Here is a 25,841-nt window from a genome sequence, read left to right as displayed (position 1 = left end):
AAGCTGACCTTAGGGGAAGAGATTTGGGATCAGATTTCACTCTTACGCTTTAATGCTTGTCCATTAGTGTTAGTGGAAATGCTGAAACTTGCCTACAAGCACTAACCAAATGGAAATTTCATCACTGTCTCTGAGTTAAATGGCTCCTTGTTAGCCTGGTCCCTCTAAATGCCTCTCTGTAACCCTGTGTGAATGCATTCAACAACTCGTGCTTGCAAAATGAGCTTAATGTCTAAACTCAAAATGCTGAATCCACCAACGCAGTGACTTTTCTGATTATGTCACCGGCAGTCACGTGCTCGGCTCAGTCAAACAGAGCAGAATGTAAGAAAGCCCAGTGAAACCTTCCACTGAGCTGCTGCTCACACAGCCTTCTCAGATTGTTTACAGACTCTGTGTTTGCTCAATACCTTTCCATAGATACCAGTGTGTGAGGGTCACCCTTAAGGGAGGCTGTGGCCTGGGCAGGTTATTTTCAGTATCTGTTACTAACCCATTAAGGGGTAGCATATCATTGCCTATTCTGTGTGTCTCCATAAACACACACAGTGACTGCAGCAAGAAGAATTATATACATTTATATATATGACTGACATGCTTCATAAAATCCATCATTGAAGTCACTGAAGTGCAGACTTTCAGCTTTAGTTTATTGGGTTTAACAAATGTATTGTATTAACATTTTCAGAGTCTCAGAATTAATAGATTAAACTAACATAATTTTAATTATAAGGATTGTTTTAAATATTTAGTATCCGTAAACTCCACCAGATGTGCTGCATTTCTTGCCTTGACATCCTCTGCCTCTTTACTTTAGCATTCAGTCACTAAAAAGCTGCTTTCCTGAGAGGAGCTCCGGTGAGTGATTTGGCCATTGAAGAACATGTTGTGGTTTGCCATTTACTTTGGGTTGCTATTAATTTGTGAAGCTTTGTCCAGTTAGTTTTGCGGCATTTGTCTAAATCTGTACACTTCATAATTCGTCCAGCTGCTTCAATCAGCAGTCATATTATGTATACACAGTGGCGGTCGCAGCGGTAGCCCATGCCATAAAATTACCTCGACCAGGTGTAGTATGCATGAGCGGTTTCTCTCCTTCTCCATACTTTTCTCTTCCCATTATCCAGCTTCATCTTGGTGTCACCGGAACAAAGAATGTTTCTTGGACTGTGCAGGATGTTTTCTAGCAAATCTGGACTTCCTGTTCTTGAGTGTAATCAGTGGTTTGCTCCTCAAGAGTGTTCTTGACTCGGTCAGAGGTTATTTGCGTTTCTTAACCATGAAAATAATTCTGTCATCATCTACTTCAGTGTTCTTACATGGTCTTTTAATATTGAATGCATTCCTTTTTTATTTGGCCAATTCAGAAATTTTGCCATCACTTTGATGCGTCCCAGCATCTCATTAGACTTCATTTTTCAGTTAAATATTCAAAGTGAGTTCAACATTTGTTATCGGTCAATTGTTCAATTAATTTTAAGCTTCTGAAAATGGATGATGATACAAATGGTACAGAAAAACTTGTGGATCTGTCTGCAATACAGATCCTTTACCACCTGATGTCCTGGTGTCTGCAGGCTGATGGAGAGGAAACCAGTTTCATTTTTATTTTGTCTCTATCGCCCTCTGCTGCCCAACACAGGTTTGCACAGTGCTCTGTAAGCCTGCAGGCATATAAGGCTGAATTCTGTAACAGGGCAACAGAGTCAGACTTAAGAATCATGATGATTTTATTAGAATTTCCTTGATAAACAAAAAAAACAACAAAAAAAAAAAGAACAAAAAAAAAAACCACACAGTACAGCATGCACACGTTCCTTTACAGATCTCTAAAATAAAACTTATCAGATGGACTATTTCATTGGAACATGGCATCATCGTCGAACAGCCTGGTTAAGATTTGTGTTCATTTTGTAACAACTTTTTTTACCCCCAAAACACACACTTTGAACACGTGTGAGACTGTGTGATTTGAAAAGGCTAAAATATTGGTAAAGGATGACAGTCCTATACTTAAAGTGCCTACATTCAATTCAGTGGTGTGTTTCTAGTGGATTCAGTAATTAGTCCTTCCTGTGAAGCAGCCAGAAGTCGCTCAAACACATTTTCATTCATGAACTGTGGGGAAAATGGCACTATGAACCCCCAAGAGGTGAAACAAAACATTATAAATCATAATCATTTAAGACAAATGAACAAAAATAAACAATAAATTGATCCAGTAAAAGTGCTATTTGTGATTTAGAAGGGTATAACACTGAGAAGTTTATAAACTATACAAGAACAGAAATAAAACTTTATTATATTGACAGAAACATAATAACATTAATAATAATAGTAATAATAATAATAATAAACAACTTTTTCCAATAAAGAAACTCTTGAGGCAGAAATCCTAAAACGTGGTAAAATTATACTTTGTTACAGATTTATATTAAATCAAATTTTGGAACAGTTAAGATATACAACATGTACACACTCACGAACCCAACACGTCCGTGCTTCTATTGCCAGCCTGAATGGTGAGAAACCAAACCTTATGCACAGTAGGTCCGTAACTACAAAAGGCATTCAGAGAAAGAAATTACATTTTGGCACCAGGCACAGAATTGATTATACATTTAATTAAATACTAAAACCCACCCAGAAAAATAACCAGGCTATTTTTAACCCCTCAACGTGCTGTATCAGCCACATGAGATCATAGCAAATATACATTTAAACTGGCTTTTAAAAAAAAAAAAAGAAAAAAAAAAAAAAGAAGAGATGTAACTTAACTTTTGGCATAAGTGTTGCTGGAAGAATCAGAGGGGCAGGGGGACTGGCAGACATCTACCCCAGCAGACCTGACGGGAAGATCTACAGTGCATTTCTGTCAAAAGACAATCGTTTGTTCTTCCTGAGTGCTAGACGTAAACAGGAACTGGAAAACCTACTATGATTGGGCCTTTGAACTATTTACACGATACCACTGCACCTTTTGGCTTTCTGTGTCATTCGCTCCCACTCATCCTTACCCCGGTTCATGATGGTGACATCAGCAGCTCGATAACATCACCCACATGCAGAAGCTCGGCTGCTCTCTGTGACCCACATTGCATCCCTCCTCTCAGCCAATCTGAGAGGAGGATGAAGTATCAGAAACTTTACTAGCTTTAGCTTGGAATGGACCGGCCACATGGTCACTTCTTACTTCTTTGCGAAACTCCACTTTATGTACACACATCACTGTGGGAGGGGTTTTTTTTGTTTGTTTTGGAGTTTTTTGTTGGTTTTTTTGTTGTTGTTTTATTTGTTTGTTTTTTTTAATTGAATGACAAAGCTTAACTTAAAGTGCACCGACCAGTCCGATGTTCTACAACTCATTGATGGTTCGCTCTGAAGGCCTGAAGTTGACAGAGCTGGACGACGACATGTAGAACGACTGGGTTCTGCGATTGAGGCGGGCCCGCTTGGTGGCCACGCACAGGCTGCGCCTGCTGGAGGTGATGATCTCTGTGATGAACTTCTTGCAGTCCACACAGACCTCCATGGTGACCCAGTCCTCAGTGAGCTCCTTGGGCAGCTCTAGCTCATCCTGCGACCGCCCGTCTTTGCTGATGCTGTGCTTGGACAACCTAAACAGAGACAACTGAGTGAATATCTGTGCACACACAGGAAAGCAGTCGCAGCCACAACACGATGATGCTGCCGATTATTAAGTCACCTTCTGCGCAGACTGTGCCGGGTGTGCGCAGACCCAAACGGCTGCTTGTCTGGCTCAGCTGGGGCAGATGTGCCTGTGTCTTCTTTAACCACAGCACTGGGACCCAGAGAGTAGATAGGCAGTGTGGAATAGGGCTTAGACGGCAGCCGCATCTGAGGCAAAGAGATACAAAACAACTGAACTAAAAAGGCTCATGTAGGTCTTAAAGAATGAGTGTCAAATACTAAACTGATGTTTCAAGTAGCAGTTGACAGTCTCGTACCTTTTTCGAGCACTGGGAACACACAGGTCTGAAAAAAATTAAAAAAAACTGATAAGCTGGAAATTCGTGAAAACCACTTCACTGATTTTGTACTGCACTCCTGTCAAACTGTCACTTAAAGCTTAAAACAGAAACTAATGCAGCAGAGCCAGAGAGACGAGCTCCTACAGTAGATAGTTTGGTTTCTTTAGTCTCGACTCAGACTTCTGCAGTGCAGAAAGCACTTTAAATAACGTACGCGTTTGAAGAAAAACAATGAAAAATGTAGAACTACTCATATGCATCCAGTAGATTTATCGACTAATGAAATACCAGCCAGGATGTGCTGGGCATGTGGCTGTTTGATATGAGGCCAATTGGGTATGTTTGGTACGTAAACAGGAAAACTATAAATTTGGGAATCAGTGTCAAATACAGACTTTGTTTAAATGTTGGAGTCTCCCTCTTTAAGTCGAGCTGTCCTTTTAACAGCGATTCAAATTACCTTTTGCAGAACTGGCAGGTGTAGGACCAGGTGAAGATGGAGAACCTTTTAATCCTGCAAGAAAAGCAAAGCTGGACAGGGGAGGACAAAAATTGAGGTGAGGAAGGTGCACTAGCGTTTCAAAATCAATGTGACAAATTATCAGTTTAAGAGAAAACCATAAGTTTACAGGTGGTTTTGTACCTTTCCTTTCTTGAGAGCGTTGTAGACTTCTTTGTATTGCTGAAACTTCTCCAGCTCGGCCTTGACGAGGACCTGCCTGATGTGCATCACCTCTTCCACCGTCAGAGCCAAACACTCCGCCGGATAACAGAACTCCTCCTGCGGGGGAAACATGCATCACATCATCAAACCATGCTCACAAACACACAGACAGTGATGTGTTTGACAAACCCAAACAAAAATGCCCCACTGCACACCACATCACCTAAACATGCAACGAGATGTGAGAATGGCAGTTTCACACCGCCGCTGTGAAAATAAATGCAGAACCTCCATGTGATGCAACACAACACCTCCCATGCTGGAACCACAACTCTAGGATTTCTTTACTTTAATCCAGATTTGCTTTATTCTCTGTCAAAAACACGTTTTGAGCTCCTGTTATTCACCAGATGTTTCCAAGGAAACAATCTGTAAGAGAATCCCCCATCATGGTGCCAGCTGAGCTCTCATCTGGAGTTTTACAAAAGAAGTCCACAGGGGGGAAAATGTCTCAGGGAGCACATCTACTGATCATCATCATTTACTGGGATTGAGTGCTTGTATAAGATCTGGCCTCATATATAATCTTCCCTGAGTTATTTTCAGTACGCCACAGATGTTGCATTCACTCAAGCAGTTACAACACAAGGTCCCATTCATCTAAAAAAAACAAGCCGATTGAATTAGACGCCATTCAGGATGGTTCCCCCACACAGTGCTTGGAGGTGATACAATTTGATATTTTGCAGTAGTGGCGACATACCGAGCCCTGAGCACCACTGCCGGCATCCACCTGACCAGCAGACAGAGGGAACAGGATATTTAAACAGAAGCAAGACCTTATATTCCAACGAGCTAATCACACAGTACGCTCAGTAAAATTTAATACAAGAACTGCATGAACCCATTAGGTGGTCTGTCATCAGCTTACAGCCAACGTTGTAACCAAGCATAAAATCTAATAAAAAGATATACAAAAAAAACTTCTGGATTACATCATCACATTCAAACATGCATGAGCACATAGGATTACTTAATTTTTAACAAATATATCTGGCTTGACATTTCATTTTTGATCTCAATGTACCCCTCAAAAGGAAGGCTGTTCACTGACATTGCAGCTTTCCTTTCAGTCCATTAAAATCCTTTCACACATCCGCTCCCCACCTGAACTTCACCCAATCAGGTGTCCTCACATAGACCTCGGTCTCTGCCAAATCCTAGTACAAAGCTTGTGTGCTGCCTCTTGCGCACACTATACGGCCAGCTCCCTCAACTAAACCACACAGAGTACATCTAGCAATAAAAAACAGCTTTGAAGAAGCCGGATACAGTGATAGGCTTTAGGCTGCATCTTCCAACCTTGATAAGATAAGATAACCTTTATTAGTCCCACACGTGGGAAATTTGTTTTGTCACAGCAGGAAGTGGACAGTGCAAAAGTTATGAGGCAAAAATTAGAATACAATAAGAATAAATACAGTACACAACTGTACAGAATAGAATAAAATAAAATAAAATACTATATACAGTAGAATAAAATAAATATACAATAAGATAAAAATAGAATACAAATACTATATACAACTGAGTAAAAATACAACGATGACAGAAAGGATTATTGCACTTAGTATTATGGCATTCCTGCCATAATACTTGGCATGGCATTCCTTTAAATCACTTTCTCCCTTGCGTGCATTCCTTAGTACTAATTGTTAGGATTAGTGGACATTGCAAATAAATAAATAAATAAATCGATAAACAGGAAATTGACCTAGTTACCTTGCCACTGGGATCCGTCATTAGCTGTAGCATTTGAAAATAAGAAATAATTTAAAGTGAGTCTTTGGAAGAAGATGGCTAATCAGAGTAAACATGTAAATGAGATATAACAGGAGTACGAGAAAGGGAGGGGATGCAACAAAGACCTGACTGTTCTACATTAACTAAAGAGCTTCAGCTTCTTATATGAATGAAGTTTGAGAGGGTGTTTTAAACCAGGGAAAAGCTGCACAGGCAGAAATCCCTCCCACCAACTTCTGATGCACACTCAATCATTTTGTTCTGGAAACAGGTCTGAAATAAGACAAACTGCTTAACTCAGAAAGAGAAACGAGGGTTACCCGTAGCAGGAATCTGAGGGAGAAAGAGTTAACATCCTAGTATTAATGAACAGTAACTTTTTATTCCAACTTTTAAAAGTGACTCATCAAAGATGTCTTAGATTAATCTCGTCACTGTTTGTTGTTTCTACTGTCAACTGGACAGATTTTAATGGAAACAACAGAATCAGCAACATTTGTCACTAATTATGAAAGATTCTGGAAAGGATTAGGGATCAAAGATTTAAAATATGAAGTTCTCTCTGTGAAAGCCTTCTAATTCTTGACATGCATCACTGCAGACTTTTAAAAGTTGAGTCTGGCTTAATTAGAAGATCTGGGTTTGGCAGTGTTGGGGGGGGGGGGGAAGGAAAAGGAAAAGAAATACATAAATAGTGAGAATAAACCAACTTGACCTAAATCCTTTTCGTACAGCGCTGTCCTGTGCTTTCAATTAGATCCATCAACTTCACTAGAATCATAGGACCACGCTCAGAGTCAGAGAAAACCAGTGACCTCACTGCAAACCAATGGCCGGTCACAGAACAGGAGTAAATTCAACAGACGTATTGTACGTCTGGTGCTGTTAATCGATGTAACTGGTGGGTCATGAACTGCATTCAGAAATGCTTCCGAGTATCTGCTTTTATATTTACTTTTTTTTTTAAAAATCATTTAGATGATAAAGATCTGTCATAAACAGAGTCCAATAGAAATAGCCTCCACAAGGTAACGTACCAAAGACTTTGAGCTCTGTCTGGATGGTGGTAAGAAAGGCCTGACGCTGGTAGGGGACTCCTTCTCGATAGAGTGCCGCCTCTGTGAAGATTGTCGCTTGTCTGGCTGTGGAGTGGCGGAGACAGGCAGGAACTTTGGAGCTGGAGACATGGGACACAAATATGCATGAAAAAGTCTGCCAGAGAGGGAACATTTAATTTGTGTAATACACTATGTTCAAAAGTTAATACCCTTCGTGGCTGCGACGGAGTCAGGAGACGTGTCTTCTATCAAAGACGTGGACATGCTGGAGCTGCTCCGTGTGGTTTCCTCCTGTCATCCAGAAAACGACATATTAGCAATTCATCGAAAATTCATAACTACCACAATCAAGTTTGTGTGCCTATTATTAACGTGTCATTAATAATTGTGAGAGCTTAGCTACTAAATCAGAACGTCACTTTAACCATATTATAGCAATGTTGTGGAATAAGATTCTTTTAGACATAATGATGCTCTGAGCTCAAGAAGCCATCACATACATATCTATTTTTTTAAAATATTTGTTTTATACTGCTTATTAGAAATTCTCCTTTTTAATTTTGTGCATGAAAAAGTTAAGATGGTTTGTTTTCTTTCTTTGCACCAAATAGGACTGTGTATAATTTTGTTGCTCTTTTGGCATAATAACCAAGATTCTGATGAAGTCACATGACACGCATGATCATTTGCAATCAATCATACGAGTCAGACATCTTACATCGGAATCTGAGCCGTCCAGTTCCGCCAGCGTGGGCGCTTTGAGCACCCTCTTTCTCTGGCTAAGCGCCTGCCCGCCGCCCTGATTTGGTCCTGCTGTGCTGCTGGACAGTGAATGGGTGCTGCAGGTCAACTTCCTCCGAGCATCAGGAGTGTCTGTGGGTCAAACACAGTCAATTAAAGCGGGAAGATACAGCGTCCAACATAATAAACAGAGACACTGTTACAGATGTCACATGTACACATGAACCACACATCACGAGTCAACTCCTTCAGTAGCTGGTATTAAAGACTTCTTTACAGTGTTATGACAGGACACCACAGAGGCAGAATTGAGGAAGATAAACCTCAGCCACATGCCAACGGTTCAGATTTTCTCATCAATTTCCCCTCACTCATTTTCACGACACTCCTGCTTTGTCACACAGACTCCAAAGTTGCCACGACACGCCGGTCCGTGTGTGCTTTACCTGAGCTGCGGAACAAGTCCTGAGGAGTGCTGATGCTTTTCCCTGCACCTGCAGATGAATTAAGGGAATATAACCTTCAGTCGAAGCTCACACAGACGTTAACAAACACCAGACTAGAACCACGGGGAGGACTCGACAGCGACAAGCATCTGTCAGAGCAGAGGGCCTGTACAATGAAGCAGCATTTGCGGGCTTAGCGAGGTAACTCGGGGGGGGGGGGGGGGGGTCCGAGAAGATCTGGAAGGCTGCCCTGTAGTTTTAATAAATATGTATTCTTTACTTGAGCCTTTAACACCACCTGGGTTGCAGTTGGAAAAATAAACTTAAGACAGCCTTACCCAAGAGTAAATCTCAGGGACACATTAATCCAGTGGGTCTCAGAGTGTGGGCCATAAAGAATAAGGAGGTTGAGATTCACAATTTATATATATCCACATGTATGTGTCTATCTATCCATCCATCCTTGCGAGAAGTATGCAGCTCTATGTAAATTAAACCACCTCTAGCTGGAATCAGAAAACCTGGGTTGACTTGGAGATGTGAAAACCTGCGACTGACAGCGCTTTGCGCAATCACAATTGTAGCCCGCTTCATAGTACAGACCCCGGGTGTGAATTAACAGGACGCTGTGCGATAGTGGTCTATATTAAAGCTTAAACACATTGTGCGTAAACTAGAAAGCACAGAGGGAGAGGCGTACGAAGGGAAGTGCGGGGGAGGAAGCAGGGAAAGACAATGAGTGCAGCCACAGTGCTAAAAGTTATTCTCGTACATAATTTGGATTGTGGTCACCTCGTGAACTGTAACGCTACATTCGAACAGTCATCTCCCATTCCCAACCATTTATCTAAGGGGTTAGGCTGCTGACAGCAGCGTTACATAATTCTTTCACTTTTCACATTGAGAGGGAGGATTAGGATGACCAGCACGGGAGGCAAGCTGTAGAGAGAGTGATGATTTGTAATCTCACTTTACTGGCTCTGGCCCAATTGCCATCTCATAACAGCTATACCACAGACAGCCTCTGTGACTAGCATCTCCCCTAAAATATATCCCCTCCCTCTCTGGAGTTTGTACGTTTATTGTGTCCACAGGCTGCCCCAAAAATCACCCCAGCAACAGAACATTACCAACACAGTTTCACGCATCCTAAGATTAAGGTGCACTGTGCTGACCCATCTTTCCTCTCACCTTCAGAAAGTGTCTTTATAATAAACAGCCAGTAAGTGACAGTAGTGTGTCATAAATGCACTTGTACAACACAAGCGTGAAGTATGTGGGGTGTGTTTAAATCAGGGAGAAGCAAGAATCTAAATCCTAAAAAATAGCCTAGAATAAAACACGGGCACAACAATAGGATAGAACATAACAGGTGACATGAACTTTACCTGATGAGTCAAAGCTGTGAGACATGCTAAGGGGTCGCATGACTGACAGATATGCCCATATTTGGGAGGAAAAAAAGGAAAGAAAGGAAGCAAAATAGAAAACAAAGAAAATGTTATGTTATAATGGACGATGATGTCAGAATCATCCCAGTTTAACACGTCCATGCGTTCACAACGGCTCCATAATCTCAGATTTTCATAAACAGTTTAACAGAATTGCCCCATATGTACGATTATGCAACAACTGAACATTAGTTTACTGAAGTCACTTACAAAGGGATTGGTCTATGAACTGCACAGAACACTGGATGGTAAAGACTGCTGCTTTTTTAGCTTTAATTGAAACCATGTTCAGTCCATGTATAACCATTATATACTAAAAGAGGATTACGACCTATGTACTGCTCACTTCAAAAGGCACTGCATTACATAATGAGTAATGTCACTTAAGGTCACACGCAGAGACCTGGGCATCTTTGGGCAACTGCAGTAACAGCTATACTAAAGACATGAAGGCTCACAGCTGCAGTCAGCATGATCCTTGTTTAAACACTGACACCTTTAATAAAGCGAGGAGATCGATGCAGGAAGCAGGCTGTTCGAGTACTCGTGATGGCTGCAGTTAAGAATGATTAATTCATGGATAATGTTTTATGTCCTGAGTGGATGGGTTAGGTTCACTGAAAGCTGTCATGCAGAAAGTTAAGAACAACGCTCCCCCAGAGAGATTTCTTCTAAAGATCAATACATTTGCATGTGAGTCAGAGCAGTGCAAGTTCGTGCTTATATGTCAGGCCATAAGTAGAATCATTTCTGAGCGTGGGTTTGTGTAATCGTCATCTCACCCAGGCGGTTTCTGCGGATCATGTCGGGTGAAACCGGCCTCAGCTTCCTTTCTGCTTTTATGTCCTCCAGCAGTCGCTCGTGAAGGCTCCGGGGACGCGGAGGGTGTGGTTTGAGTTTGCGAGCAGAGACCTGTCGTGACAATCAGGAGTGCGTATTTGATTACCAAGATTTTCCTCTCACACCTCTGCTCTGAAAGAGTGCGTGATGACGTCGTTCAGCTATTTTCTCAGTCAAAATTAATCATTTAGCTAAAAGTAATGATAGACTTGCATGTGTCAACATTCACACTCAGCCATCTGGCATCTGCAGCATCGTGTATGGCAGGGTACTGGTATCATAAGTGACAACTAAATATTGATGTCACGGACTTCAGTGTTTTCACAGCTGTGCTGAATATAGACGACAATTGTCACGTCACTGTCCAAGTTCAATTTTACTGTACTGAAAGTGGAGTACATGAGGTATACTTAAATACTATACCAATTACATACATGACACATGCTACAAAGGACCAAGCTTTTTTTTTTTAAAGTAAATTTAGGATTCAATAATTAAACTGATGTCATTAAAATGTCAAATCTAGTGTATAACAGAAGATTTGTTTGCTTTTTTTTTTTTTTTTTATAAATGCAATATTATATGTCTGCTTTATTTTGCTTCTATATCTGTCATTTTATTTATTTACTTGTTTATTTTGCTCACAAAAGTTTTTTTTCCCTAAACAAAGCTATATATCCATTAAAAAAAAAAAAAATTACTTTATCACGGATGCAGCTTAAACGAGCTATAATTTAAAGTGTGTTTTGAGCATACTACAATTGGTACTATTGTACTATTGGTTGACTGGCTAATGGCTAAAGCCCATTAAGGGTTCACTAGAGAACTAAGATCAAATCCAACTTAAGAGACAGGCAGTGGGCGCCCTGGCAACCAGGACCACTAAAATGGGAAAACTGCAGAAAAATGAGCTTTATGGCTTTGCAACCAATTTTCCCTAGCGACCGTGAACAACCACTCACCAACTGCTTTCCTGTTGACCAGTGGTTGCCTGGTTACTGACTGGTTTCAAGTTTTGTGTGACCGAGAGCTAATCAAGCAACAAATAAACAGGACATATTTTTAGATTAATGCCAAAATTTGTTTGAGGTAATACATTTAAAAGTGTGTATATATATATTTATCAAATACAATATTATTGTGTGTAATTGCAAATTAATAAATTCATGTATTTTTATTGATTTTGAGCCTCCATACTAATTACTGACACCGTGTTCTGCACGACTCACAGGGTTGAGAGGAGGTCGTGACCTGATGAACTCCAGAATGACCTCATGTGCGCTCTTCTTTAACCGTGGAGGAATGTCCCCATTCACCTGGGAGAAGACATTAAAAGTAACATGAAGACGTGATAAAAAAAAAAATGGAAGGTCACGCTACAGAACAAAACCATCGCTTGTCTTTGAACTACACAGAGGACGAAAACAAAAAAACTCCAAACACCCTCACCATGACTTTCCGCAGCTTGTAACGTTTTGAACGGATGTCGTCCATCAACATCTCGTAGGGTGTGAGCTGGTACTCTATGGGTAGTGGGTTGTACTGGCGCTCCTGGACCTTCTTCAACTTTACACCGTGTCTTAGATCTCTCATCACCTGTACCCAGAACCGTGCCTGATTGGAATACAAGCGGCACGGTTAGTGATGCACTTATGCATTTGCAATGCCTTTCACTGGTCTGGCCCACTCAAGATCAAAGTAGACTGCATGTGGCTCATGATGTACAATGAGTTTGACATTCCTGCCTTAAAGTGATAATTGATGTACCAAGTAGATCTTCTTACCCAGTCTGCATTTTGCAGCTCATTGAGGTCTTTAACAGGTTCTTCCTGAGTCTCCCCTTCCATCTTCCGAAGGTTCTAGGCAAGATAGCAAAATGGGATAACATGGAATGTTAGCAAGGAAAAAATGAGACAGAAAATGAGCAAAGTGATGGTAGTGAACTTGTGCCCAACTCTCTCCCAGACAAATATTAGGTTAAGGTCCTAGGCATATTGCCCATAATGTCATGGCAGCCTGTTTAATTAAACAAATGTGGATTCACATGACCAGGTGGATCCTTCTCATCTTGAAATCGAATTTATGCCAGAGGGGAAAACAAAAAACAAAACAAAACAAAACAAAAAAAAAAAAAAAAAAAAAACAATGACCCAAAAAAAAAAAAAAAAAAAAAAAAAAAAAAAAAGGGTCAATGAACAACTAATGACTGCCATTAATATGCGACTGCTGAATCTGTTATGCAGAACTGTTCTGGGTGACCTACTTCAGTTGTGATACTGCTCAAGATCAACCTCATTCCTGACATGTCCAATACTTTCAATCTTTTTTCTGTGCTGGTTAATCTCAATTTTAAAATGACAAATTACCATAACACCAGGGTTTTAGATCAAAGAAAGAAGTCCCTAAGGGGGAAAAAATAAAAAAATAAATAAAAAAATAAAAATTGTTATGTAATATTTTAACTTCCGACTCCCACTGTTCCGACCTCTGTCTTTCAGTGAAAGTGATATGAAAGTTGCATATGCATCTCCCACCTTCACTTCCCTGGGGTCATTCCTGTTTTGAACGATGATAACAGAGTCAGTGATGCCGTTTTCAATACATTTACATTGGTTTCTAGTCTGGCTGGCTCCCAAGAGAAGAATGCTGTTCACAATCTTGTTAGAGAAAAGTCCGAAACGGTGAGAGAAACTAAGAAAAACTGATCATTTCCTAATTTGGAAGCATGTGTGATGTGTGAGGTACAGTGTATGGTTGCTTATTAGCAATCATCCAGAGGCCTTTAAGGCTACAGCCAGTCCCCTATACAGCAGTGGTCTGATGCAATCCTGTGAGCTCTTTAAATTGCTGTAATAAAGTTAAACTTGATTCTATAACCACACCGTCTTACATAAGACTGTTTGCATGAATCATGCCTGCTACAGAAGCTAGTGTTTACAGTACATATTGTACAGCAAACCTACCATTTCTGGCTTTGCTACATGGTCTCCTTAAACTTATTTCTCTCTTAAGATCCCACCACGGCCTTTCAATCTGGTCTGTGCCACTGCAGCATCTTGACTCTTTTTCAGCCATTTTATTTTATTTTTTTAGATTTGCTGATTTTCTTGGGATCACTGTCCAGTTTCAGCAAAGCTTTAGCTGCCAGGCAGATGGCCTCACATTTGACTCCAGAATACTTTGGTACACAGAGGAGTTCATGGTCAACTCAATCTCTGCAAAGTGCCCAGGTGGCTGCAAAACAAGCCCAAACTGTCACCCTTCCACTTCAGTGCTTTATCGTTGGTATTAGTCGTTTGCGCTCATATGCTGTTTTATATTTATAAAGCTGCATCTAAACAAAACACAAGACTTTTTGAACAACATACTTTCAGACAGATGAGACAAAGTGGGTAAGTTTGTCTACATTTGGAGAAAAGCTGTGCAGACATGATCTTTTTAGAGCGCAGAGGCTTTCTGTGACAACCCTTCCAAACAGGCCATACTTGTTCAGTCTTTTTCTAATTGCACTGCACTAAGGTTTAAGGTTGAACATACCACCTGAGGCCTGTAAACTGAGACATAGCTCTTGGGTCTTTTGCATTTTTTCTGAGCAATGCACTCTGAACTTGGAGTGAATTTGTTGAGACATCCACTCCTGGGAAGATCATGCCATTGTATTAACACTCATACCAGAAACTGGCAAAACCTCTTTTTTCCCCCCCCTTTTCTTTTTTTTTAATATATAGGGCTGCTAAGACTTGCTGATGATCAGTTAATCAAAAGCATTTGATTAGCAGCACCTGCCTCCTGCTACTTAACCTCTTAATATGGAAGCAGTAAGGGCATATTTAGTTATTCAACTGAGAATCGTTTTTCCCCTCATGACTGTAAAAAATAATTTATATTGCTCTAAATAAAATAAATAAAATTTTTTAAAAAAAAAGGAAAAACAGCACAAGTGGGTATTCCACCCTAATAACTCTCAGCTACTCCAGTAAAAACATCCCGCTTACACAACCGTTCCTGTTAGGTTGAGCACAGCTACTTGAGAGAGGATGCCAGAACATGCCCATTCAGAATTAAGTTATGCCAAGCACTCGAGCTCATGGCTGGCCTAACAAGAGGGTCATCCAGGGACACCCACCGTCTCAGTCAATCTGTACTATAATCACTTCGTGGACTGTTGTTTCTGCTTCTGGGCACCACTCTGGGATTTTCTTTCCCCAGCAATAAGTCCGTTGGCCGAATAGATCCCTATTCCAGCAGTTTAAGCAAACATATGTACCAAACCAGAGTGGTAAAACCGTTAGAAAAGAGTTTGGTCCTTTCTCACAGTCTGTTCTGTCCATCAGTTTTTCTTAGCACTCATGTTTATAATATGAGAAATTTGTGACGTGCCCTCTTAGTTCTTGAGTGACTTACAGAAAAGTTCACCCAACTTTGGAAATGTAGCGATAACATTTAAAATAGGTAAGTGCAGAAGACTGTCGCACTCATCTGCACTTCAATTAGCAATAACGTCATAATGTCACACATCAAAAGTTCATACCTCCTTGGCACTCCTGATCTTCTCCAAGAAAGTGCGCAGTTCTCTGCTCTCGGCGTACAGAGCCCGGCACACAGCCTGGTAATGGTTGGGGGCATCTGATGGACTGGGTAGGTGGGAAGAACATAGCTGTAGAGGCAAAGAATGCAATGTATTACATATACTGGTGCTTATGGAATAAACAATCAATAAAGCTGCTTTATATCTGTGTGTGGATTGAAGCACACATTTGTCAGTACTCCAAATTACACACAAACCTTTATGTACATTTGTAAATCGTCTTTATGCTTGTGGATCATACACTTTGTACACTTTTGTAACCCTATTGAGACTAATTTAACTCCAATCTGGACCAAAGTGGGCATTTTAATTCTCAGTCATGCCTCATGCGTGGCTAAAGGCTCGTGTGATGTTGGGGAACTTGACAAAAATAACACTAAACCTGCTTGTCCAGCTGGAACAACACTGCTTGACAATCACTGGTTGCGCACCATTTAAAGCTCCGACCTGCGTGGTATCCGAGTCCAATTGTTGTGACAATAAGAGTTACCTGAAGGAGTTATGCATGCGCTGTCAAATAAACTCCAAAAAAAACAATACCGAACCAGATGGATGGCATATTTTCATTTTCAGGTAAAGGGCTTGGCAAGCTGAAAAAATGTCTGACTCTGCAAACAGACGCCTTCTTGTCACGATGGGAAAATAACAGGTGATATGACACCTGAGAAGTGAGAGTTAAAACGTTCTTAAAATATCACAGCAGCTGTCATTTCCATTGTTTCTACTGATAACAATTCTCTGTGGAAACATGCAAAAAAAGTGTTTATATGGAAAAACCAAGTGAAACTGCAAAATAACAGCACGACTTCTGGAAATCAAGTGTGCAAACATAAGAATATGGAGTTAAATTTGATGTTAAACTCAGGGCTTCATTTGATGAGCCATAATTGGCATAAATGTGGCTGGATCCAAACCCCTAACTCACTTTCAGTAGAACAATACCAGCTCATGTAGCCTCCGTTCACTCCATTGTACAAGAGCAATGAGCAAACCCATTCGGCACTTTAACATTTAAATATTCCTGTCTAAGTAGGATGCCAGCTAGCAGGTCCTGTCATACTGTACCAGCTTCACGTTTCGCTGGAACTTCAAAGTGACATACCTCTGTTTGTCAGAAGAGAATAAGACTGGATGTAGATGTGCCAGATCTGTCCGCAGCCATGCCATAATGACTTTACACTGAACAGAGTGATTGCTGGAGGAGTAAGAGCTTAGGGAAGATGCACACAGGCAGCAAACAGACCTGAAATTTGTGTTCCACATCAGTTTTATAAGGCTTTATAACACAGGCTGTGAAACCTTCTAACCCCATTCCCTTAATACCAGTGTGTTTACAGGGCTATAATTACCTGTCTTATTCAGAAGCTACTTGGGGAATTTACAGTGTGACAGCTTCTATCAGGGGAAAACGTTTGTGCTGGGGTGATTACATGCGGCTGCACTGCTTTCTTAATAAGCCAGCTGTAAAAATGTGGCAAGCACACAAACTATACGGCAGTTTATTCCACACAAAACAGAAAGCCACACATTTCATATGCCTGCGATAGCTTTGCTTTATTTCAATTTGCTCTGCCATTTCAATCCATTATGGACCAAGTGATCAGACTGATGAAGCTCTACAGCAGGAACACTGTAGTTAATTATTAGAGTTAATAGAAGCAGCATGTGTTGAGAACAGATTTATGTACTCAAGGAATCTGGCAGACAAACTAAGCTCTCATTGCAAACCGATTATATGTGTATCTTAATAAAATTAAACCCTACCATGATGATGTCTCGATAGCTCCGGATGCTACTGATTGTACTGCTGGAGCCATCAGACACGAGGTCCCCTTCCTCCTCTTCTTCGCATTCATCCTCTTCTTCTGTGGCCTCGTAGCCCTCGTCGGGACAGGGGTCACTCTCCGTTTCCTCCGTGTTGGTCATCATGTCGATGAGGCGCTCCAGCGGCGGGCTGAGCTCGCGCTCTTCGTTTTCTTTGAGGCCATAGTCTAGAGCTTTGTAGATCATGACACCCAGTGAGTCAATAACCTAAAAAGAAGAGGTTGTAGGTTATTATTTTGTACAGGCCACCAAGTTGATTTTACATTTTGTAGCTTTAGGCACTCAGGGGCTTGAACAACAGATAAATTCTGAAACAAACAGTTGTACTTGCAAGTGTTGACTTTAATTATTGTGAGGATCACTTCTAAAGGTGCACACACTGACAACTTTCATCATCTCCTAAACTGGAACACCAAAAAGAATATCAGTCTTTAGCACATAGGTTTGCTTACTTTTTCTAGCACGCAATGTGAGTGATTACTCATTGTGTTAAAGGCATGAACAGTACAACGTTTATGCATTCGATAAGTCGAATTGTGTTTTGAATAGTTATGATGAAAAGGATTTCCACACATGAATGCTTCATAATGTCACGCGAGTCTCAGTCGGACATGTTTCCTGACAATAGAAAATGTTCTGCAGAGCATCAAGGAGGCAACAACCATGACTTCTGCTCACTGTGCGAATTCTCTGGATAAACACCTCCTTTATTCTTACATGGCTCAATCGGATGTTACGCCGCCGTGAGTGAATAGCAGCTCATGCGTCTCACAATCATCACAATTCACATGTAATGTGTGAACTACAGAAAGAAAAGGATACGTTTTCTTGTCACTAGTTAGCGGGATTGTGCACACTAATAATTAAAATCCACTGAGACCAACAACAATGACCTTGACTGTGACTATGATCACAATTTGGGTGATCATTGCAAGTTTGGTTAAATTCTGACCAATACTGCAGAAGCGAACTATGGCCAGACAACTTCAGCTTGATGAAATCAGACCACGTTTAATGAGTAATCACGTCGGTCACTCCACAAACTTCCTTTATACTGTATTCAATGTCATATGTCCTCAGTATCGTATTTGCAGAAAGCAAATGCAGTAATACTCTGCTGTAAGTCTTCACTGTATTGGTTCAAATCGGTGGCTCTTCTTAGCTCGAGGGGTAAAAACATTTCTTTCCCATCTGCTGAAATCTGTTTACTCCAAGTTAACTATGCCAACATTATGTTCTTTCCAGCTGACAGACGACATTCAGCTTTTTGTCTCCTCCTGCTCCGCTATAATTAAAAGCACACCAGCACATCCTCATGGAACAAGCCTCATTTCATAGTACCCTTGCCTTACTCAGATAAACAACCGTATCTACAACAAACCTCAGTTCACCTGAACGGAGGACAGTTCACGTCTTCAAAGTGAATGAGTAAAAAGGCCAGTGTATCCGATAGAAACTTAATAATTACCATAATCCAGGAGATGATTTCATTTCATCACTGCCTTCTCTCATTAATTAGTAGGACATGACCTTCATTTTTTTTTTTCTTTCCTGATGTTTCAAACAACTATCAGATCACACAAAACTGCTAGTTTTACATCAGCGCACTTAGTTCACTGATCTAACCCTCGGTCTGAGGTCAACAAGTGTCGGAAGTATTGGCCAGTCAACCTGAAACAACCTTGGAAACGTCAGATATCGTTATGACCGGGCCAAATGATTTCAGAGCGCGGTGGGAGTGAAGACATTTAGCAAAGTACCCACAAAAATTAAAATACTATTCCGCACGTGGACATCCTTTGATACTCAAAGGCTAAGGATACAGAGCACTTCACCTGAAGTTTCAGCAGCAAACACAAAAATTGACTTCAGTAAATTTTGCCATAACTTCTGTGTTTATTTTGTTTGCCACTTGTCACCAGAGCCATTAAATAAATGCTCTGTCATTACTGCACTGCATATTCTATTTCCAGATGTGTATTGTTGAAAGAGGGAGGCGTCCCAAACAAACCAGACCGTTGCTGTGAGTGAAGCTAGTTCTGATGGGCATGGCTGGATATGCGCTGGTTTGGTGCCAAAAACAGCACTGCACTCGTCTTTGGAGTCTGGGAGTGTACTACATGGAAGAGAAGGGTGTGGAGTGCACACGTTTAGGTATGTTAAGGTCAACAAGGCGAAAAGAAACTCATTTAATCAGACTGACTACTAAAATAACTGACACAAACCACGCAGTTCTAGAGTGTGGGATTTTACTTGGATACTGTACGATCCATTTTCACAGTTGTGACAATGTATTTGATGTCCTGGTACATCAAGGTGCAGCACATTGTAGCTTAAATGTTGTTGTTTTTTGTGTTGTTTGTTTTGTTTGTATAGTCCAAAAGCCAAAACGGGTCTGGTAACATATCTGAGGAATCACAGGGTCAGACAAAAAAATTCTGAACCCATGATCATGGTGAAAGAGAGTTCTGAATGGGCATCAGTTTCAGTTAATTCAACGCATTGGGATTTTAGAAACTGTATATAATTAAGTTCCAATTTTATTAAACAAAAACTAACCTCTGCCCAACAATGCCCGGCCCAGCCATCTTATCTTCACAGCCAGCTATGCGTGCCGTTGCAGCACCCAGAGGAGCAGCAGCATGGCTCTGACCTGCTTTTATTAGCGACAGCCAGGTAACGACCGTGTTTGCACTAGCTTCGTCCACGTTTGTCAGCATTATGAAGTTGAGATACGATTACAGCCGGACGAACATAAGCAGTAACAGCCCACTTATAAAAAGCAAGCTATTCTGCTTTAAAATCACCTGAGCTCTGTTGGACCCCATGTGTGACAACAGAAAGAACCATGTGATCATAATGTCATGAGCATTAGTCCTCAACATATCTTTGTGGAGTCACAACACATCACTGTAAATTTTATCGATTTTTCATCATTTTCATTACTTAAGTGTATGATATTTTGGAACATTATGAAATTGAATAAGATCACCGACTCTTTATGAAAATATTTTCATAGATATAAATAAATCGGTAAGTACGCAAGCAAGGAAAGCGTCTGCTACTGTGTGCAACTCAATATTTTCTTATTATTTTATAATGGCTTTTTCTGACGTGAGCACCTGCTCTTCAAAGTCTGTGCACAGATATGCATATTGGATTATAACCAATAATACAATTTGTTTGCCTATTAAACATCAAAAGATTTAAAAAATGCCCCCCAGAAAGAAAAAAAAAAAAAAAAAAAAAAAAAAAAGCAGGAATAGATTCTCTCAATTTCCAAAAATCAACCCACCTATTCTCACTGGGAAAAGATTGCTTTCATAGTGTTACATCGTTATCATTCCTCAATCATCTCTGTGTGCAGTTGATAATCCTGTTCCCAGGCTAAAACAAATATCCTATTCCTTAGTGTCTTATTATGCAACCTTTTAATCCATCTGTAGTACAACATGCACTGTAGTGGGCAGGGAAACTAGGAAATTCAGGAGTGACCGTCTGCACATGGGGATCTCATTCACAGGCAAAAAGGATCATCAGCTTTATACTGCACCACGTATACATAAGAAACTTCGTGTTTTCATGTCCAGGCTAAGCAGTCTCACTATACTACATGTCCAGTTAAGGACATTTTCTGTAGTGGTGGGTCAAGAGTACGTTTAGCCAACAGTTACTGTTTGAATCAAATTTTCTAATCAAACACAAAATTAGTTTCAGTGATTGTCCAGTGGTTCAACAGCAACTAGCACAGTAAGGATCACTGTTTAATACAATAATTAAGCACCAAGTACAATATTCCCGATAATTTGGATGAATTTTGCCACATATGGTCCATAGGGTTAGGTGAACAGGATTTATCTCGCCTCTCACCCTATGACGGCTCACAGACTCCGACTGGAGTTAAGGTTACCAGACCCCAACTGGTAACCTTAACTCAAAGGGAGCTGAAGGATGGAAGAATCAGTGTTTAGTGGGAACGGGCCACAGGTCAACCAACACAGCAGCTAAATAATTCTGTTCAGCGACATATGGAGAAAGTTCCTTTGAGTTCAAGTCAGAAGGAATGGGGAAGAGGCATCTTAAGTATCAAAAGCCAGACTTATTGAAAAGAAAACAGGAGAGGAAATAAGGAAAATATAGATTGTGGTGAGTAACTGAAAACAGTCACATCTGAAGACTTGTGATTCAGAGGATTGAGGCAGTGAGGTGGAGGAAGAGGAAGCATGTGGGTAAACAGCTGTGAAAGGCAGCCAGGAAAACCACTGCTGGGGTTTAAGCTACGGGATAAGTGTGGTAGCAAACTATTAGGTGAATAAGGCTCCAAGTAAATTCCCCAGGCAGCCACAGCAGGTAACACGGGATATGACCAGTGTTTAAAAATGCCTAGTAGGAAATGCAGCAGGATGAGTCATCTGGGTGCCAAAGAAAAAGAAAATCGTAACACAGAATGAATTCAGCTTGAGCTCCGTGACAGGCTTTCTCAGAAAGTTTACAAGCATCCTCAAGATTGTGAATCACCAATCCACTCAAAATAGAGTGCACTTTCCCTCAACCTCCACAAAGAAAGATAATAACCAGCTGCATTACATCACTGCATGGGGAAAGTTTTTAACAATGAGGGATTTTACATAGAGAATCTACTTCCCTGTGCCAGAGGCATTATCTTAAGAATCTGTGACAAAATACAAAAAGAATTCCTCATTCATGAATAACCTTTGTCCACCTCACAGATTTCATGTTCACTCTTGAACCAAAAAGGCAGATCACAATTCACAATAATTGGAACATATATTTTTAGTGTATGAAACTATTTAAAAAAAAAAAAAAAAAAAAAAAAAAAAAGTTAGATTTAGATGCAGCTTTCCTTTTCCCTTCCAAAGAAGCAGATCAGCAAATTTGGGAGTATTTCCACAGTTAATTAGTTAAAACAGGTCTGTACTAGGTGCACACTCAGACAGTAGTTGTCTGACAATAAAATAAAGAACTCATAAGTAAGCACATTTTTTTGTCTCAACAGCTAGGGAGGAGTGTGTGCGTGCATGTATTTGCTTGGAAAAGTCATTAATCTGTCATACAACTAACCTTGGTTGTCTGATGGTTAAATAAACCACAGAGCAAATATAAATATAAGCATTTTTGGTGAGGTTTTGTCATTTTTACTTACTCAAATTCACCAAAATTAGCCTGGAAAATACACAGCCTATTGTTAGGCAAGCAAATACAGACTTTTTGTTTAACTTTATGTGGACCAATAGAGTTTATGCATATAATGAGCCTCCAAAGGACTATTTTAAGCCAGGAAACACCATGACTATGTAACCAGCTTTGCCATATTTTCATTGAACCAGCTAAGCAGACTAGGTTTAGGATGTTAAAGAAGGAGTTTTAAATGTGCTCCAGCAGTCTACAGCGTGAGGAAAAACAGTGTTTTACCAACATTAAAGCACAGAAACCTATTCTGCAAAGTGCAGTTCAATGTGGGTTTTTGAGCGAAACAGAACTCTTCCTACTACAGTATGTTTTATGTGTAGCCAATTCAAATTTTCACTATTTTAAATAGATCGCAAAAAACTCAACTGTTTACATTCTCTTGTATAGTTGTAGTTCTTGTAGTTGTATAAGCTGAAAAGCAGTACAAGGAGCAACCAAGATGGAGGGAAAAACCATCGGTGAGTCAGCGCTTACGCAGATGTGCAAAGAATGAGTCGTTTGTGCTGAAGAGCAGCACATCCTCACACGAGCAAAGCAGAAAGAAGTCAGGCTCCTGTGCTGCTGAGACCTCTACCCAATTTATGCAGAATTTACAACTAGTCTGATCATTAAACATAGTACTAGTCAAATAATCCTCAAGGTATGGTTCAAGGTACAGGTGAGTAAACTCAAAGTTTCACTAGTGATTAAGAGGGTGCTGAGCTTGCTGAGCTTAAAAACATTTCAACTATAGCAAAAGCTCAAGTCTAATATTGTCGTCATCATTTCCACATCACACAAGAGGAAATGTCCAAGTCACAGAGGCCAATTTGAGGTTTTTGGTTCATCTTTAAACTGAAAATGTAGATTTTATCATGGCTAATTTCAGCACCAGGCTCTGATGCACGTGAACTACATGATCTTTTTGACACAGCCATAAGTTCGGATCTATGAAACGTGTTAGGTGATACTTGTAGAAGCATGTGCGAGAACAGCTTTCTGTGGACAGAACTGCCTGTACGAAGCCTCTATGTGACCTCCAACATTTCTTTTTATAAGAAAATTAAATTAAAGCATATCAATAAACTGCATATCTGGCCCTTGATGTGGCCATTAATGAAATGAAATTTGCTTATTGAGGTTTTTGCAGACACGTAACCACATGATGTTAACTTGTCCACCATCTCGGACAAATGACAATCACGATGACAATGTAAGATCGGGCAAATAAAGTCCCATCTGGCAGCCACTGGGCTTGAGGAGAGAAATTAGGATTTCCTGACCAGTTGAAAGCAGTTGCATGATTTTTAATGACCAGTCACGCAGTCCTATGAAGGTCAGTTCATGACCATCTGTCAGCCACCTGTCGTGAGGGAAGAACGTGCATTACTGATTTGGAGAAAAGAAAAATCCCTCCTTGTGATTGCTTAGGTCACTACTATAGTCAGTAATGCAGTTGGAATTTGCATGAAAGTGATGGACGTGTCTACAAACACTGTCCAGCTACTCTCCAAGCTGTAGTGGAACCGGAAATGGAGACAGTTTCCCTTTTGCAGACTACACCAACTACCCGAACAGATTCCTGGAGCAGAGGTAACACAATCGCACAGCCCTGGGTATCACTGCGGCCTGTAGATTTCACAAAGACATCAGATAAGCCGCCTTCAGCATTTGCTGCAGCAGTAGAGTGAAGCCACCGCAACACAGACAGTTACATAACCAAAGTTAAACCGTGAGGTCTTCCACTGCAGGAGCGGATGCTCAGCCTCCTCCGGTCTGAAGCATCACCTTCCCACTTCAGAGTGGGACAGAAGACGGAGCTTCTTTACGTCTTCAGGTCAAACTCAGCTGAGTTTGCATTCATCAGTGAAGTCAACTGGAAAACGCTGAGCCCTGAGAACAGTCAGCTCTGATGTTACATATGATCATTTCCACTTCAATAGGAAACTGGCATAAAAGCAGACACTGAAAATGCAGGATAACATTTTTGAAAGAAAAAAGGCACATACAGATAAAAACTACACATGAGCTGAGACTGAATACATCACACAAAGAATCAGCTTTTAATCAAACAGCTTCAAGCCAATGGCAGTGTGTGGATTTAAAAAAAAAAAAAAAAAAAAAAAAAAAACATGCTCTGAAAAGCACAAACCTACAGAGTTTAAAGGCTGCAGTGAAATACACTAATCACCAGCTGGAAAAGTCCTCCCACTGAGTTTGACCTAAATGCTGTCAGAATCCCTAAAGTAGCTCTAAACACCACAAATCTGACAGACAGCTTCTATGGCACAGCAGAAAAACAGCTCCTCTTGTTCCAAAAACCACAAAGAGCTAAAGATCTGATAACTTTATAGACTTGACAGACCAAGCAGGAGAAAAATATTAATCTCTCAAGCCTGGCTGGACCACATAAAAAAAGAAACAATAAAAATAAATACTGAGCAAGAGCTTCTTCAGTGTTAGATATAAATAGAAAACCTTGACCAGAATAGCACTAAATGCTAAACAGATCCCTGCGGTTTAGTTTCTGTGTGAATTTTCTTGTACAGGCAGAAATGTAACCTCAGGGACTGTAATGCCAGCCGCTTTAAAAGAAAAGCAGTCAGCATCCCCCCAAAAAAATCAATTGATCAATTTGAATAAAAGCAGGGTGCAACATAATGGGCGATCGTGGCTCAAGAGTTGGGAGTTCGCCTTGTAATCGGAAGGTTGCCGGTTCGAGCCCCGGCTCGGACAGTCTCGGTTGTGTCCTTGGGCAAGACACTTCACCCGTTGCCTACTGGTGGTGGTCAGAGGGCCCGGTGGCGCCAGTGTCCGGCAGCCTCGCCTCTGTCAGTGCGCCCCAGGGTGGCTGTGGCTACAATGTAGCTTGCCATCACCAATGTGTGAATGTGTGTGTGAATGGGTGGATGACTGGATATGTAAAGCGCTTTGGGGTCCTTAGGGACTAGTAAAGTGCTATATAAATACAGGCCATAATGAGGTCACTGGTACATGTTGGGCATACAGGGATCCAACTGAGACTCACCCCGGGGGACTGCGACTGAATTCAAAAGCTGCGTCTACAAACAAGCATGCAGAAAACAGATCAGAACAATCCTCGGCCGTGCCTGAGATCTACATAAAGAAAACCCTGTTTCTTCCACAAATGTGCACTCTTTCGTCAAAGCTGACACAACTGAAGGGCAGTCTCTGCAGGGACAAGGCTTATAACCTCCAGTGACATACATAAGGGTGAAGGGAG

The 25,841-nt window shown here is 40.8% G+C and overlaps 1 protein-coding gene across 8 annotated transcripts in view; it reads right to left on the bottom strand.

The window, feature by feature from the left end:
- Positions 1-1,759: 1,759 nt before the first annotated feature.
- spire1a (spire-type actin nucleation factor 1a) overlaps positions 1,760-25,841 on the bottom strand; it is a 33,365-nt gene continuing 9,283 nt past the window's right edge. The window contains exons 3-20 of one of the 8 annotated variants that reach the window (XM_085396063.1): positions 17,348-17,614; positions 15,527-15,652; positions 12,780-12,854; positions 12,445-12,609; positions 12,225-12,311; positions 10,938-11,067; positions 10,093-10,134; positions 8,705-8,752; positions 8,236-8,390; positions 7,727-7,808; positions 7,497-7,636; positions 6,439-6,462; positions 5,420-5,449; positions 4,636-4,773; positions 4,453-4,523; positions 3,969-3,996; positions 3,707-3,858; positions 1,760-3,617 (exon numbers count right to left, since the gene is read on the bottom strand). In XM_085396063.1, coding sequence (XP_085252189.1) covers positions 3,356-3,617; positions 3,707-3,858; positions 3,969-3,996; positions 4,453-4,523; positions 4,636-4,773; positions 5,420-5,449; positions 6,439-6,462; positions 7,497-7,636; positions 7,727-7,808; positions 8,236-8,390; positions 8,705-8,752; positions 10,093-10,134; positions 10,938-11,067; positions 12,225-12,311; positions 12,445-12,609; positions 12,780-12,854; positions 15,527-15,652; positions 17,348-17,614 — 2,022 coding nt within the window. In that variant the 3' untranslated portion in view covers positions 1,760-3,355. The remainder of the gene's footprint in view (positions 3,618-3,706; positions 3,859-3,968; positions 3,997-4,452; positions 4,524-4,635; positions 4,774-5,419; positions 5,450-6,438; positions 6,463-7,496; positions 7,637-7,726; positions 7,809-8,235; positions 8,391-8,704; positions 8,753-10,092; positions 10,135-10,937; positions 11,068-12,224; positions 12,312-12,444; positions 12,610-12,779; positions 12,855-15,526; positions 15,653-17,347; positions 17,615-25,841) is intronic. The other 7 variants (XM_085396069.1, XM_085396064.1, XM_085396065.1 and 4 more) reach the window with 7 other exon arrangements.

This window comes from Rhamphochromis longiceps, linkage group LG22 (genome assembly GCF_057381845.1).
Source record: "Rhamphochromis longiceps isolate RC_006_pf linkage group LG22, R_longiceps_female_GT1.1, whole genome shotgun sequence".
In the NCBI taxonomy this organism is placed as follows: domain Eukaryota; kingdom Metazoa; phylum Chordata; class Actinopteri; order Cichliformes; family Cichlidae; genus Rhamphochromis; species Rhamphochromis longiceps.
This window is presented reverse-complemented; position numbering and strand designations above follow the sequence as displayed.